General features: G+C 51.6%; 2 protein-coding genes across 7 annotated transcripts in view; both read right to left on the reverse strand.

Annotated features, from left to right (window-relative positions):
* LOC311581524 (H-2 class I histocompatibility antigen, Q10 alpha chain-like) overlaps nt 1-16,259 on the reverse strand; it is a 74,117-nt gene that overhangs the window by 26,133 nt on the left and 31,725 nt on the right. The gene's annotated exons all lie outside the window — the stretch shown is intronic.
* LOC311581525 (H-2 class I histocompatibility antigen, D-D alpha chain-like) lies at nt 9,477-14,328 on the reverse strand. Of its 2 annotated transcripts, XM_084753889.1 has the most exons (8): nt 14,176-14,328; nt 13,700-13,969; nt 13,297-13,527; nt 12,386-12,661; nt 12,187-12,285; nt 11,167-11,199; nt 11,010-11,056; nt 9,477-10,874 (listed from the first exon to the last, which is right to left on the reverse strand). In XM_084753889.1, the coding sequence occupies exons 1-8, from the start codon at nt 14,264-14,266 to the stop codon at nt 10,794-10,796; spliced, it is 1,128 nt and encodes a 375-aa protein (XP_084610015.1). In that variant the 5' UTR covers nt 14,267-14,328; the 3' UTR covers nt 9,477-10,793. The 2 variants fall into 2 exon arrangements, with proteins under 2 accessions (XP_084610015.1, XP_084610016.1); XM_084753890.1 differs by lacking the exons at nt 11,010-11,056; nt 11,167-11,199 and having other exon boundaries at nt 9,477-10,720; nt 14,176-14,325.

The raw sequence follows: 16,259 nt of genomic DNA on the forward strand, positions 1-16,259 counted from the left end.
AGATGGTTATCAATTTTTCCAGGAAAGATAGTTCTCAAAATTGCCCAGTCATCAATTGTGGCATATAACACCTGTAATTGTTGGGCATTATAGGGGGTAACAATAACATCAGGATATTGCCCAAAATGGGTTAGACAAGATTTCAAACCTTGTTGAGCCAACACAGCAACACTTGATTGCCAGGGACCAAACGGCCTGTGGCCGACCCCCACCCATTCAGCATCTGCAGCAAACATCCTGCTGGGCCACTCATTAGGCATGCAAGGCATCCGGCTTAGCCCTGAGAAGAGAGCGATCCGATCCTGAGATAACCACAGAGACATCCTGCTTTGTCTCACCTAGGAAAACCCCTCCCCTTGCAAATGTTCCCGGGGCTCAACCCCAGAAGATTTTGTACTTTTCCATTTACCCTCCCCGCTTACCCCGTCCTCCCTAAAGCAGGTTTTAAAAAGCCTGCCCCCACCCTCAATAAACGGCTCTTGACAAGCTACTGTTCGCTTGAGCCCTGCGTCTCTCTCGCCCATATCTTTAACGACAGGTTGCGACCCCCCTCGGCCCCCCAATAACTGACCAGCTGGACTGGTTATGTGGACTAGTTACGTGGACTAGTTACTTGATGGATAATGTTCCACCATTTTACTAGGAGATGAGTGGCAATGAATCCAAAGCAAAACGTCCTTTTGCCATAATACCGCTGTAAGACTATAAGGGGTGGCTAAAATACACAAGAAAATAGGCTCACCAGGGGTAACACGGGTGAGTTGAGCTTTTTTTATGGCTTGTTTTATCTTAAGAAGGGCCTCTCTTGTTTGAGGCGTCAATGCCCTGGGTGAGGAGATATGGGCATCTCCTTCTAAAATTTGAAACAAGGGTAAAAGTTTTTGGAAATCGTTCAAAGTTTTTAGGTTATCTTTACGTATCTGTAACTTTTGAGATTTAACATAACTGTCAGAAATGACAGCACCTAAAAATGAACCAATAATTCCCTTTTGCACCTTTTCTGTGGCTATAAATAACCCTTTGCTTTCTAATTTTTGTACTGTCTGAATGTAAGCTGAGTCCAGCATCTGACAGTTTGGTGCAGCCAGGAGTATATCATCCATATAATGGCACATGCGCATCTTAGGGTAAATTTCTCTAATAGGTGCAAGTACCTGAGCTACAAACAGCTGACACATAGTAGGGCTATTAGCGATACCCTGAGGGAGTACTCGCCATTGAAATCTATTATCAGGTTGTTTGCGATTAATGTTAGGCAAGGTAAAAGCAAATCGTGGGCAGTCCTGGCTTGCCAAAGGGATAGAAAAGAAACAGTCTTTTATATCAATAATAATAATTGGCTATTTTTTAGGCAAGCTTGACAGTAACAGAAGGCCCTTCTGAATAGGCCCCATTACTTGTATTTGTTTATTTACAGCTCTCAAATCATGCAATAATCTCCATTTTCCAGATTTCTTTTTAATAACAAATATAGGAGTATTCTATGGAGACTGCGAGGATTCTAAATGACCAGCCTGTAATTGCTCTTTTACCAAGGCATGAGCGGCTGTCAGTTTTTCAGAGGAAAGAGGTCAGTGAGGAACCCATAATGGTTCCTCTGTTTTTCTTTTTTTTTTTCTTCTTTTTTTTTTTTTTTGTTTTTTGAGACAGGGTTTCTCTGTGTAGCCTTGGCTCTCCTGGACTCACTTTGTAGACCAGGCTGGCCTCGAACTCACAGTGATCCACCTGCCTCTGCCTCCCGAGTGCTGGGATTATAGGCGTGCGCCACCACGCCTGGCTGGTTCCTCTGTTTTTCAAGGTATGGGAATAGCATCCTCAGTGGCCCTTAGGAAAAACCCAGGCCCTTAGTAGAGGATTGGCCTTTGGCCTGTATCGGTGTTGAAATTCCTTGTAAATATTTTCCCAATCCCTGACCCGGGGTATAACCCATACCTCGCATTAGTTTGACACTTTGAGGTGAGTAATTAGCTTTTAACTCATTAGTGAGCATCAGTCATAATTGTTCCATGACATCTCTTTTCCAGAGACAAATTGACAATGGCATAACATAAGGAGTAAACTTTCCTTTACGTCTTTCAGAATCTCTCCAAGTCAACTTTTTGACACTGATAGCTGGAGTATCAGCATAACCCAATCCCTGTAAAGTTTGTGAGGAAACTTGAGTGGGCCAATTTTTTGGCCAATCTTTAGTTGCTACAATACTATGATCGGCTCTTGTGTCCAGCAAGCCTTTAAAAATCTTCCCCTCTATAGATAGGCACAGTGTAGGTCTCTGTTCTAATGATAAAGATAAATACCCAATATCTATCCCTGTGGACCCGAGGCCCTTATCCCCTTGTTCCTTAGACTTAGAGGGAAACTGTTTGTGTAGGCTGGGTAATACTAATAATTGAGCTATTCTGTCCCCAGGGGATATTGCTGTAATTCCCTGAGGTGAGGCACACAAGGCTTTAATTGTTCTAGTATAATCCTCATCTATTACACCTGGAGTTACAGACAGCCCTTTTATAGCGGATGAGGATCGACCTAACAATAGCCCAACCGTGTTTGGAGGTAATGGACCTTTAAAGTCAGTGTCAATTGGCTGGACCCCCATTTGGGGAGTCAATACACATCTGGTGGTGCCACAGATGTCCAATCCGGCTGAACCCGTAGTGGCTCTCCTTGGGCTGTCGGAGGGCGCAGGGATGGTGTTTGCATGGCCCCATATATTTGTGGGCCCTGTGGCCGAGGGCCCTGTCTTTCGTTTTTTGGCTCCGCCTTTTGTAAAGGTGTTCCATTAATATCCCTTATGGATCTACACTCATTAGCCCAATGCTTCCCTTTTTTACAGCGAGGGCAGAGGCCTGGGCGTTTAGTACTCTCCCGGTTGAACAGACCGGGTATTGTTCTGTGCCGAAGGACACTGTCTTTTTATATGTCCTTGTTTTTCACATTTGAAACAGACTCCTTTAGGCCCTCTGTCCTTGGAGGCTGTCAAGACTGTTGCTGCTAGGTCTGCATTAGATAATGGTCCGCCTATCTCTCTACATGCCTTTATCCAAGCTTGAAGCCCCTTGTCTTTCTAGGGAGTAATAGCTCTTCGACAGTCCTGAGTACATTGTTCATACATTAACTGTTCAATTAATGGCATGGCTCTCTCATGATCCCCAAATATCTTTCCAGCAGCGTCCATCATACGACCTACAAAGTCTGAGAAGGACTCCGTTGCTACCTGCACTATTTTAGTCAAATTACCTGATACTTCCTCTACATTAGGCAAAGCCTTCCATGCTCTAATAGCCATGGTGTTGATTTGAGTATACACATCAACAGGATAGGCTGTTTGATTTGCAGTCCATTGTCCCTGTCCTAAAAACATGTCCATATTCCAGAGTGGCTGTCCTGGCGCTGTATTAGCCGTAGTCTGTGGTTGGGCTGCATCTGTATATATTGATTTCCAATCTAGATATTGTCCCATAGTTAAGCAAGCCTTGGCCATGCTCATCCAATCCACTGGCGTCATGGCTGCGAAAGCAAATCTCTCAAGCAGAGCTTGGGTGAAAGCCGCATTAACCCCATAGGTGCGGACTGCTTCTGCTAAATCTCCTCAAAGACAGGAAAGGTAGCAGCTATTTTTTCCAAGTATTAGGTTCTGCAAAACTAGATCGAAAAACCTTCCCCTTATTAACTTTGTGTTTATCTAGATACACTGGATTGTAAGGAGGGGGCGCTAAAGGAGTCACCCTGATTGGCCCATTCCTTTCCTGCTCATATGGAGCTGTTACCTCCTTTAGGCTTTGTTCTTCTTCAGTACTTAACTCTTCTTGTTCACTATAATTCTCGGACTCTGATTCACTGTTTAAATGTAAGCTAGTGAATTCATCGAGTACCGGGTACAACTTATTATTAGTTTTTCTTTCCTCCTTTTTTTCCCCTTACTGTTGTCTGAGCTCGACTATATATTTATTTTTATCTTGTTATTCCTCCCCTTTTTCCTGTAAATTCTTTCTGTTTCTGACATGCTGTCCTGATGGCTGGCTAGTATTTGTTGACTGCATTTAACGGCACCTCTACATCATAAATCTTCAAGACAAGCGTGAACTAAACGCCACAACAGTTTTGTCCCTGCCCACAGCTTTTGATCTCCCGCTGTTTTATCTCTCTCTCTCCCGAGTTTATTCCAGCTGGCAAGAGTTAAAGATCCTTAAACCAGGGAGCGATTTGATTAATTTGTTGCAAAAAATCCCAGAATGGTCTATTCTTAGTTCACGTTGTTTTAGAATCTTTTTTAATGGTTTAAAAAAATAGCAGACTGTTAGCTTCCCATACTTGCACTTTTATTTACAAGCAGCTAACATAAGGAAGGTGGCCCACCAAGTTATTTACCTCGGTCCTACGGCTTTTGTTTTGGCTTCAATTCAGCAGCAGCACAACAATACCGGCACAGCAAACAACAAGATAAGCCTTGCAGCCAGAAGGGGGTCTATGCCAATTAGGGCATGCCATTGAAGGGGATTTTACCTGGTACCACCGCTCCTCGAGATGAGTTCTGAATCCTCCCGAGTTTTTAACCTCAGGGGTCCCCGCAGGTGTCCAGTGGTGCGTGCACTGTTCTTATCAAAATTTCCCGGGTTTCAGCACCAACTGACGCGACCTCCTGCCAGCAGGAAAGACGCTCGACACCAGGATCCTTCCCAAACACGCTTTATTGGGAGCGCCCTTGAAACTGAAGCGAAGGACCCCGAACCCCCCTAGAGCTTGAACTTAAATACCATCTAAAGCGGCCTGTTAGCACCTCACAGGTTCAGGCAGAATGCCTAATTAACATATGAATGCAGATAGGTCAACAGCTTACACAAGCGTAGTTACAATTAGCATAGTCCCCTTACGGGAGGGGCAACTAGAGATAGCTCTAGCAAACGCATGCGTACTGGCAATTGTTTACAGGTAGCAGCACACAGACCAGCGCCATTATTGGGTGTGGCTGGCACGATCGTGGCTGGCTCCTTACAGAGCGAGACAAGAAGGGAGTTGAGCAGGAGATGCTGTCAGGAGACTGAGCCAGGAGAATCTGAGCTGGGCGGAGAGGCTAGAACAGTTGTTATAGTTTGGAGCTGCAGATACTGGGAACACTGGGAGCAGGGGCTGTCGTCCCTCAGCGGGGATCAAATCGGCCTGGTGCCGCCTCCTTCTGTCCCCCAAGAGCTGTCAGAGCCCCGGGCTGCGGGACCAAGCTATGATGGCGACACCTTTCCTGCCTCAGCCTGCTGCTGTAATGGGAGCTGTCCACGGTGACATTCCTGCCTCAGCCTGCTGCTGCCACGGGAGCTGTCCACGGTGGCTTTCCTGCCTCAGCCTGCTGCTGCCACAGGAGCTGTCCACGGTGGCTTTCCTGCCTCAGCCTGCTGCCACCACAGGAGCTGTCCACGGTGACTTTCCTGCCTCAGTGGCTTTCCTGCCTCAGCCTGCTGCCGCCATGGGAGCTGTCCATGGAGACAGCACCTCCTTTCCAGTCTCAGCTATTCATGCTGCAGAGAACAGTTTCCCTGATGTGGACTCCCTTTGTAAACTTTGTAAACCCTCATGGCAGGAAAGTGACCGGACCCCTGCCTGAGGGAGCTCCAGCCACCTGGCCCCTTCCACAGACCTCTCTGTCATAACTGCATTTCCAGCCTCGGTAACTGTCACAAAGTCATCTCCAGCCCCTCAATAGGACCCATGCCAGATTATGCTAATTTTAAGTGAAAAGTCTGAACAAAAAGCCACCAATCCCTGAACAGAAAGGCCCACCAATCCCTTAGCTTCCCAAAGCTCAAGACCTGAAATCCCACCAACCCTCACTCCGGAAATCTCTGCCCTAGAAAGCTCCACCCCCCCTAAGAAATCCTATATAAAGGCTGTGTCCGCTCAGTTCCTTGCTGCCTTCTCCCTGGAGCCGGGCAGCCACTCTTGCATTTGCCCCTCCAATGAATCTTATTTATGAGATTTTACTGCTTGGTGTGACTCTCTCATCACACAGAAGCAACGAAGAGAAGTGGAGGGGGCGGAGCTGCAGCTCCTGAGCTCAGCTGGGGATGCCCTGCCCCGGGAGCTGCAAGGCTAGGGATGCCCTGCCCCGGGAGCTGCAAGGCTGGGGATGCCCTGCTCTGGAGCTGCAAGGCTGGGGATGCCCTGCCCCGGGAGCTGCAAGGCTGGGGATGCCCTGCTCTGGAGCTGCAAGGCTGGGGATGCCCTGCCCCGGGAGCTGCAAGGCTGGGGATGCCCTGCCCTGGGAGCTGCAAGGCTGGGGATGCCCTGCCCCTGGAGCTGCAAGGCTGGGGATGCCCTGCCCCGGGAGCTGCAAGGCTGGGGATGCCCTGCCCCGGGAGCTGCAAGGCTGGGGATGCCCTGCCCCGGGAGCTGCAAGGCTGGGGATGCCCTGCCCCGGGAGCTGCAAGGCTGGGGATGCCCTGCCCCGGGAGCTGCAAGGCTGGGGAGGCCCTGCCCCGGGAGCTGCAAGGCTGGGGAGGCCCTGCCCCGGGAGCTGCAAGGCTGGGGAGGCCCTGCCCCGGGAGCTGCAAGGCTGGGGACGCCCTGCCCCGGGAGCTGCAAGGCTGGGGATGCCCTGCCCCGGGAGCTGCAAGGCTGGGGACGCCCTGCCCCGGGAGCTGCAAGGCTGGGGATGCCCTGCCCCGGGAGCTGCAAGGCTGGGGACGCCCTGCCCCGGGAGCTGCAAGGCTGGGGATGCCCTGCCCCGGGAGCTGCAAGGCTGGGGACGCCCTGCCCCGGGAGCTGCAAGGCTGGGGACGCCCTGCCCCGGGAGCTGCAAGGCTGGGGAGGCCCTGCCCCGGGAGCTGCAAGGCTGGGGATGCCCTGCCCCGGGAGCTGCAAGGCTGGGGATGCCCTGCCCCGGGAGCTGCAAGGCTGGGGATGCCCTGCCCCGGGAGCTGCAAGGCTGGGGATGCCCTGCCCCGGGAGCTGCAAGGCTGGGGATGCCCTGCCCCGGGAGCTGCAAGGCTGGGGATACCCTGCCCTGGAGCTGCAAGGCTCGGATGCCCTGCCCCGGGAGCTGCAAGGCTGGGGATGCCCTGGTCTGGAGCTGCAAGGCTGGGGATGCCCTGCCCCGGGAGCTGCAAGGCTGGGGAAGCCCTGCCCCGGGAGCTGCAAGGCTGGGGATACCCTGCCCTGGAGCTGCAAGGCTGGGGATGCCCTGCCCCTGGAGCTGCAAGGCTGGGGATGCCCTGGTCTGGAGCTGCAAGGCTGGGGATGCCCTGCCCCGGGAGCTGCAAGGCTGGGGATGCCCTGCCCCGGGAGCTGCAAGGCTGGGGATGCCCTGGTCTGGAGCTGCAAGGCTGGGGATGCCCTGCCCCGGGAGCTGCAAGGCTGGGGATGCCCTGCCCCGGGAGCTGCAAGGCTGGGGATGCCCTGCCCCGGGAGCTGCAAGGCTGGGGATGCCCTGCCCCGGGAGCTGCAAGGCTGGGGATGCCCTGGTCTGGAGCTGCAAGGCTGGGGATGCCCTGCCCCGGGAGCTGCAAGGCTGGGGATGCCCTGCCCCGGGAGCTGCAAGGCTGGGGATACCCTGCCCCGGGAGCTGCAAGGCTGGGGATGCCCTGCCCTGGGAGCTGCAAGGCTAGGGATGCCCTGCCCTGGGAGCTGCAGGCCTCTGTCCTTTCACCGGAGCAGGGAGGCCAACAGGGGCTGTGTGAGCAGGCTGTGGGGGAACTGAGGGGAGGCATGTGTGAAGGGGCTGGGCTGGAAACCGGGAGGAGGGCTGTCTGGGAGTTAAGAGAGCTGACTACACTCTTCCACGTCCTCCTCCATCTTGTTTCATTTAGATAAGAAATAATTTCTATAAAGATTTTATATTTATTTTTTTAGAGAGAGAGAGTGTATGTGTGTGTGTACGTGCTTGTGTAGACCAGAAGAGGGCGCTATATGCCTCGGGGCTGGAGCTATAGGTAGTTGTGAGCTGTGTGAGGTGTGGGAAACAGAACCGTGGTCCTTCTGTAAGAGCAACACATGCTGGTGACCAATGAGCATCTCTCTTGCCCTAACTTTCAAAATTTCACACATTTTGTTTGTTTTTTGAGACAGGATTTCTATGTGTGGCCACGGATGTCCTGGACTTGCTCTGTAGACCAGGCTGGCCTTGAACTTGCAGAGATCCGCCTGCCTCTGCCTCCCGAGGCTGGGATTAAAGGCGTGCACCACCGCACCTGGCTAATGTTTCGCATTTTAACCAGGCTTTTACAAAGTTTTATTATGTGTATGGTTTTCTTTTTATTTTTTTTCCATATTTTTTGGTCTGCATGTGTGTCTGTGCTCCACATGTGTGCCTGGTGCCCACAGGGGCCTGCAGAGGGTTCAGACACACTATAATTGGAGTTATAGAAGGTTGTGGGCCACCGTGTGGGTGCTGAGGATTGAACCTGGGTCCTCTGCAAGAGCCCCACTAATAATAACGATCCAGACTTTAAGGTGGGGAAGTATGGAACCTTGATTAGAACCCCAGCCCTCTCCCAGGTGGTCTCTGGGAATCTCAAGTTGTTAACTTGTTCACAGAGGAGATGTCTTTCCTTCCTGCATTCCTGTGGCCTAGACTCACCATAACAGTTGTAACCCTGTCAGGTGTCCCCCAGGAACCACCTAGCAATCTCACTTAGGTTCCTTAGCACCTAGATACTGTAAACTACCTTGTGTGAAGACAGAAAAATGTGACAAGCCACACACGGTCTTGGTGTGTCTTCTTTCCTCCCTTTTCTTTCTTTCTTTCTTTCTTTCTTTCTTTCTTTCTTTCTTTCTTCCTTTCTTTTTTCCCTCTTTGTTTTCTTGAGAAAGAGTTTCTCTGTGTATTCCTGGGAGTCCAGGAACTCACTCTGTAGACTAGGCTGGCTCCAAACACAGAGATCCTCCTGCCTCTGCCTCCTGAGTGTTAGGATTAAAAGGGTGCACCACCACCACCATGAGGCTTGTGATTCTCTCTCTTTTTATTATTTATTTAATGAATATGAGTGCTCTATTTTCATGCATGTCAGAAGAAGGAATCAGATCTCATTACAGATGGTTGTGAGCTGCCATGTAGCTATACAGGGAATTGAACCTGGGTCCTCTGGAAGAGCAGCCAGTGCTCTTAACCACTGAGCCATCTCTCCAGCCCTGTGTTTCTTTATTTTTTAAAAAGATCGTTATTTATTATATATACAGTGTTCTGCCTACATGTACACCTGCAGGCCAGAAGAGGGCATCAAATCACATTACAGGTGGTTATGAGCCACCATGTGGTTGCTGGGAATTGAACTCAGGACCTCTAGAAGGGCAGTCAGTGCTCTTAACCTCTGAGCCATCTCTCCAGCCCCCTGTGTTTCTTTTTTTTTTTTTTTTTTTGGTTTTTCGAGACAAGGTCTCTCTGTGTAGCCTTGACTGTCCTGGACTCACTTTGTAGACCAGGCTGGCCTCGAACTCACAGCGATCTGCCTGCCTCTGCCTCCCAAGTGCTGGGATTATAGCCCCCTGTGTTTCTTAACATTTACCTTTCTTTCTCTTTTTCTTAGCACCTCTCTTAATCCTCCTGCTTAAAGTCTACATTAAAATACATTTATTAGTTCGTTTTCATGGCACCTCCTACATGGTCGGCTACATCAAGATGAATTTGAGTCTCTCCTGAGCAGTCACTGGCTGCCAGACACTCACGGAAGTGGGTGACGAATGCAAGCATCGCATTCTCCACGCAAAGCAGACGGTCACCATGTAGCTGGTGGCGCTCTGTTGAAGATTGGAAAGGCTACATGGTCTGAGTCAGTCGTGGGAATGACGGACAAGGCTTTCCCTTGAAGCAGGGTTTCTGGGCCCACAGCAACGCGCACCTGCTGTTGTGTAAAGGACGCTCTTGTCATAGACCAAGGAGGACTGGACAGAGGCATCCCCGAGTCTGTTCGCAAATGCGTTACGGATGCCAGCCCGCGTGCTCTCAACTTGGTTACTGTGAGCAAAGGAGAGAAGGAGACGCTCCTGTGCTCCAGTGATTGGGCCCCAAAGAGTTAGCAGAATCTGAAGGCTTTTCTGTCTCCCTGTAGAAGCTGATGACGTCCGCCATATGTCGTCAGAAAGTAAACAAGGAAGGGAAGACGCCAGGACCAAAGCATCTGAGATTCAGCATCTGGTTACACTGCTGCATTGTTGTGGAGAAACAGCACAGTGAGGAAAATGAGGAGGAGGCTGCAGAACTCGCTAAACTATGGGCCAAGAGAACGAAGGAAGCCAAAGGGGGGGGGGCAGGAATGCCGCGGACAGACTGCCAAGAGATGTAGGATGCGATTTCGTCTCCAGCCCTGTGCCCCTCGACATTGTGACAAAACACCTGATGAGAAGACACTCAGGGAAGAAACAGGCAGTCAGATCTTCAAGACAAAAAGGTGGGAACTGTCTCTGTTCAAGCCGTGATCAGGAAATGGAGGGAGGGGACCCTGGTGCTCTGCTGGCCTTCCCTTGAGACTCCAGCTGATGAGTGGAGCCAGCGATATTCAATCTTGCTTTTTTTCCTTTTTCCTTTTCTTTCTTTCTTTCTTTTTCTTTTTTTCTGTTTTTCTTTTTTCTTTCTTTTTTTTTTTTTTTTGAGACAAGGTTTCTCTGCGTAGCCTTGGCCATCCTGGACTCACGTTGTAGACTAGGCTGGATATTCAATCTTTCCTTCTCCGCGAAACGTGGCTAGAAACACCATCACAGACATCCGGGGGGGGGGGGGGCGGGATCTCCTAGGTGTCTGTAAATCCATACAAGCTGACAATGAAGAATAGCCTTCTACTGGGACACAAAACAAGGGTTCCATTCCTTTCTTAAAGCGACAAGTGAAACGGTCTTGAAGTTCCAAAGAAGTGGCCTAGATGAATCTTACACTGCTCAATCGTCACAGCCTTCTACAAGAACCAGAGGAAACTGAGGGCAGGAGCTGTCCAGCAGCGATGTTCTGATTCGCTCACTCCTGACTCAAAATGTCCACATCCAAAGACTCTGCAACCCGGTCATGTGCCCCGTTCTGCCCCATGTCTTACCTCATCATCCGCCTCAATTTCGAATAAGTACTGGGGAATCTCTCTGTCTAGAAAAGAACCAAGCAGGGCCTGGTAAGACTTGAGAAGACTGTGGGCTGGTCCTGTGGAGGCTCCCATGGGCTCCAAGGCTCCCACACTCCACCCCTACCACACTTACTCGCTTCCTGAGCATCCCTCCTTCCTCTGCCACCTGAGAAAAGAAAACCATGTGTGGGTGGCATGGGAGCAGGGTCTCATAAGGGCCTAAGCCAGTGGTTCTCAGCCTTCCTAATTCTGCGACCCTTTAATACAGTTCCTCGTGTGTGGAGACCCCGAACCTAGACTCACTTTGTAGGCCAGGCTGGCCTCAAACTCACAGTGATGTTGCCTCTGCCTCCCCAGTGCTGAGATTAAAGGCATGGGCCACCATGCCTGGCCCTATAAAATTAATTTTGTTGCTACTTCAGAACTGCAATTTGCTACTGTTATGAATTGTAATATAAGTATCTGATATGCGGAATATCTGTTATGCTACCCCCAAAGGAGTTGAACCCACAGGTTGAGAGCAGCTATGGAGCCTCAGCAGGCACACGGAGCCCAAAAGCTTTCCCATGAGTGGTTCTCTCTCTAGGAGCATCTCAAAGTGGAGCGATGAACAGCCAAAACTATCCCAAGTCCCCAAAAGGCCCCGCCTCCAGTGCTGGGCTCATTTACATATCTCCTCCCAGAGTCTGTTCACGAGGATCTTTTCAGCTGGCAACAATCAAGCTCCTGCACGAGGTGGTTTGTCTTCTAGTGGATTAACCTCACCTGTTCTCACAAGACTGTTCCCAATCCCACACTTGGGGTCATAACAAAAACAAGTTTCTCTCTCCTTCACTGCTGACCTAGCGGAACCCCTCAGTCCAGAGCCCAAGAGGAATTTCCAGATCTGAGGTGATGTAGTCTCCCTGTGGAGGTCTGTCCTCAGCGAGACCTTCACCTCTGACAGCTAGGCATGAGGTCTCAGTCACCAGAGCCATCCCCAAGCAGAAACTGCCCTTCAGTTCCCTTCACTTTATGAAAGTTACACAAAAAGGCTCCAGGCTACATAGACACAGATGCGGATGAACATGCCATCACCTACGCAGGGCACATGGCTACCTGTGGCTTGAAACCCTCAGTGGGAGAAGAGAACTCTGAACACATCTCTTCCTACCTGCATTCCTCCACAACAGGCAAGACACCAAAACTATGATGATGATGATGAAAGCAAGGGCACCAATTAGCATGATGTGGTTCCTGTGCTGAGCAGGATCTGGAAAAGGAAGGGAAGGTGGTGACCACTTAGCTCTCAGCCCTGACCTGCTCAGGGTCTGCAGAAGGCTACAGATTTCCCTGGCCACACCCCCCATTACCCCATCTCAGGGTGAGGGGCTCAGGCAGCCCCTCATGTTGCACATGGCATGTGTATTTCTGCTCCTTTCCAGAAGGCACCACCACAGCTGCCCACTTCTGGAAGCTTCCATCCCCTGCAGGTCTGGTCTCCACAAACTCCATTTTATGAGTCAGTTTTCTCCCATTCGACTGCCAGGTCAGGGAGATGTCAGCAGGGTAGAAGCCCAGGGCCCAGCACCTCAGTGTGACATCACCTTGAGGTCTGGAGTGATGGGTCAGATGTGTTCTTGGAGGGTCTGAGGGAGAGAGAGTTGGTATGAGGCACCTTGTTTTTTTTGGGGGGGCTCAGCAGTGTTCATGTGGCCATGCTTGGAATGGACAGGAGAGCTGGGATGGGGTTAGGCTGTCCACCATCTGGACCATGGGCAGCTGGGATAATGTGGGCTATGGGGATGCTCCAGGGTGTGAGTGTGACAGATGGAGCAGGAGGCATCAGGTCTCTGCAGACTGATTCTGGTTCTGAGTTGGGTGAAGGGCAGGAGACTCAAAAAAACTGGAGTCAGATCCCAGAGATGCTGAGGTGTGGGGCACAGAAGGAGGCCTGAGTGCAGAAGCTTCCTGTGGGCCCAGAGCCATTGCTCAGGTAAACAACCTGTCCACCAGTTACTGAAAGATTGGTCTCCTGTTGGAGAAAATGAATTTCTTGTCAGTAAGACAAAGATCTTAGTCAAAGATCCGGAACACAAGGGACTCTGGGGAGGAGTGAGTTAAGACTTTCCTGTTCACCTGTTTTCCAGAACTTAGGAACTATGCCCCAAGTCCTCTCTTCCCAAGCATGCACCTGGGCTCTCCAAACTCCCAGCAAACAGCCGAAAGGAAACTTGGGCAGGGGTTGCCCATCCTCCTCCCCTGACCCCTCCACCCCATGCACCTGAGCACAGCAGCCTCTCCTTCCCTTTTTCCAGGTGTTTCTGCAGCAGCTCCGCGCAGCTGCTTTTCAGGTGGGCTCCTGACTTGTGCAGAGAGATCTGAGCTACAGAACGCAGGTCCTCACTCAGGTTGAGGTATTCCTCGCCGTCGTAGGCAAACTGGTTGTACCAGTGGAGCAGACGCCCATCTGGCCCCACATCGCAGCCTCGCAGCCACTGCAGCGTGTGAGAGTCTAGCCAGGGTATGGTAGGTGGTCAGCCATCTCAGGAAGCACAGCACCGTTAAACTACAGATCAAGTCCAGGGGAAACCCTGCGGGCTCTTGAGGACCTGGACGCATCCCCGGTGATTCAGTCCCGCGAATGTGGACAACCCTGCTCTATCCTTGGGGTCGGGGTCACTCACCGTCCAGGCTCTGGTTGTGGTAGCGAAGCAGGGTCATCAGGTTCCTTTGAGACAGCTGTGCTTGAGTCCTGGCTATCTCTGTCTCCAGCTCCCAATACTCGGGCCCCTCCTGCTCCACCCAAGGTGCGCGGGGCTCATATCTCGGAGTCTCCGCGATACAGTCGAAGCGCACGAACTGTGTGTCGTCCACGTAGCCGACTTCCACGTACCGGGGCTCCCCGAGGCCGGGCCGGGACACCGCGGTGGTGAAATAGCGCAGCGAGTGCGAGCCTGGGGGTGGCGCGCGGTGAGACCCCGACCTCCTCCCGGGACTCCCGGCAGGAGGCAGGTGCGTGGGCGAGGCCAGGAGGGGAGCATGGCGCGGGGCTCTGACGCAGGTGGAGGAGGGTCTAGTAGGCAAATGAGGGACGCTGGCTTCCCCAGTGCCGATCTCGCCCATCCCCGCAGAGGCCATTTCCCTCTCTGGTCTGACTCACCAGTCCTTGTCTGAGCCCAGTTCAAGGGGGTGGCCAGCAGGAGGAGGAGAACACGGGGAGCAGAGGCCCTCGTCCTTGGTGACTGGAACATCCGAGTCTGGGCGGATCTTTGGCAACTTTATAAACCAGAGCGACAAGTGATTGCGTTATCTCAGGACCCCTTTCAAATGGGAGTGAGAACGGGTGTCACGTCATCAACATCTAGGCAGAAGACTTTCGAAAGTGAAACTCAGATGGGAACCCCAAGCCACCACCCTATCCCTGGGACGCTGAGAGCCGCTGCCTGGGAGGGACTCCTAACTCCAGAACTCCCCATATAGAACTGAAGTGAACCAGGGCTCACGCCTTTAATCTTTAATCCCAGCACTCCGGAGGTAAAGGCAGACTGATCGCTGTGAGTTCCAGGCCAAGGTCTACAAAGTGAGTCCAGGACAGCCAAGGCTACACAGAGAAACCCTGTCTTGAAAAATGAAACAAACAAACAAAAAAAGAGCTAAGGCCTAATCAGAGGCTGCCTGTGGAATCCAGGGGAGACTGCAGACTGGTCTCAGGCTTTCTCTAATTCAGCTTTGTGGAGAAACAGGACTTTTCCAGAGGAAAACGTGCCTGGGCATGTTCCAGTTGCTCTGTAGGCCTGGCAGTCCCTGAACTTGCTTTGGAGAACAAGCTCAAACTCAGAGATCCACCTGCTTCTGCCCCCGAGTGCTGGCATTAAAGGCATGCACCATCAGTGAGATATGTTTCCTCAATAACCCTGCGAAGCTGGCCAGCACTGCGGAGACTCCCTCAGGCTGTGCCTCATCTCCAACTCCGGGCTCTCCACGCTCACAGGGAACTTGTGGCAGGATTCCATTTCTCAGTTCCAGGGCGAGGTCCCCTGTCCCTGCTGGAGCAGAGGAGGACTGCTGGTGACTCTCCCATAGACCCAGTACCCTTTGCCCTGTGGGTGCCTTTCTGGTCAGTGAAGGAAATCTCCCATGTGGAGTCATCACTCTGTGGGGCTGGGCACAGAAGGACCTGGTCCCTTTAAAATTTGTCCTGATTAGGACAGTCCCTCAGACTGAAGCCATGATGTGGAGCCCTAATGACATCCGCAGAGCCCTTCAGGGACCTGAGCATGTGATGGACTGACCAGCGGAAGGGGGCTGGCCAGGCTGGTGAGCGAGCCCAGCACTGCCGACTTCTTCCTTGTGTGGGAATTGGTCACAGAGGGTTGTGAAAGTCTAGTAGACTGAGGGTGGTAGTGAATGAAAACTATAAGGCCGCCCCTACATATGGCTGAGGAAATGGAAGAATCCAGATGGAACATGGCCAGCAGATAGAGCAGGCCATGGGGAGGTGGGAGAGGGGAAGAGAGAGGAAGAGAAAAGAGAGGAACCAGAGAGGCCAAGGGCAGCAAGAGTAGAGCCAAGAGATCCAGAGGCTGAAATGGCTACATTGCATCGGGGAGAGACACTGGGGGAAAATGGAGAGGCTTAAGGTGGGGGGGGGGAGAGGAGCCAGGACTCTGTGACATCACAGGGGCTCCCAACCTTCCCAGTGCTGCAACCTTTCCTGTCCTGATGACCTCCCCCAACCCCCGCCCCGCAACCTGCAGTTGTTTTTGTTGCTACTTCATAACTGTAACTGTGCTGCTGTTATGAATTATAACTACCTGTATTTTTCCAGTGGCCTCAGGGGAGCCCTGTGAAAGGTTGTTTGGCACACAGGTTGGGAACCACTGCTGTAACAGGTGCTGTGACTCTGAGAGAGACTGACGTCCAGAGTCCACTCTGCCGCATCAATAAGCACTACAGCCGCGTGCCTGGGGTTTTCCTCAGGACCTAACAGGTAGCATGTCCTATTTAGCTATGAGAATCTTAATTCTTTTTTTTTTTTTTTTTTGCTTTTTTGAGACAGGGTTTCTGTGTGTAGCCTTGGCTGTCCTGGACTCACTTTGTAGACCAGTCTAGCCTCGAACTCACAGCGATCCGCCTGCCTCTGCCTCCCGAGTGCTGGGATTAAAGGCGTGTGCCACCATGCCCGGCTGAGAATCTTAATTCTTAAAATCAAAATAAATTTAAAAATTTAAATAAAATGATAGT

This window comes from Acomys minous (genome assembly GCF_964271855.1).
Source record: "Acomys minous genome assembly, chromosome: 13".
NCBI classification, from domain to species: domain Eukaryota; kingdom Metazoa; phylum Chordata; class Mammalia; order Rodentia; family Muridae; genus Acomys; species Acomys minous.

Excerpts from the sequence above, each read along its gene's own strand:
- LOC311581525 (XM_084753889.1), bottom strand. The coding sequence starts at position 14,266 with ATGTTCCAGTCACCAAGGACGAGGGCCTCTGCTCCCCGTGTTCTCCTC. Across the intron at positions 13,970-14,175 it reads CTGGGCTCAGACAAGGACTG|GCTCGCACTCGCTGCGCTAT; the intron begins GTGAGTCAGACC and ends CGCCACCCCCAG. Across the intron at positions 11,200-12,186 it reads CCTGTTGTGGAGGAATGCAG|GTGGCAGAGGAAGGAGGGAT; the intron begins GTAGGAAGAGAT and ends TTCTTTTCTCAG.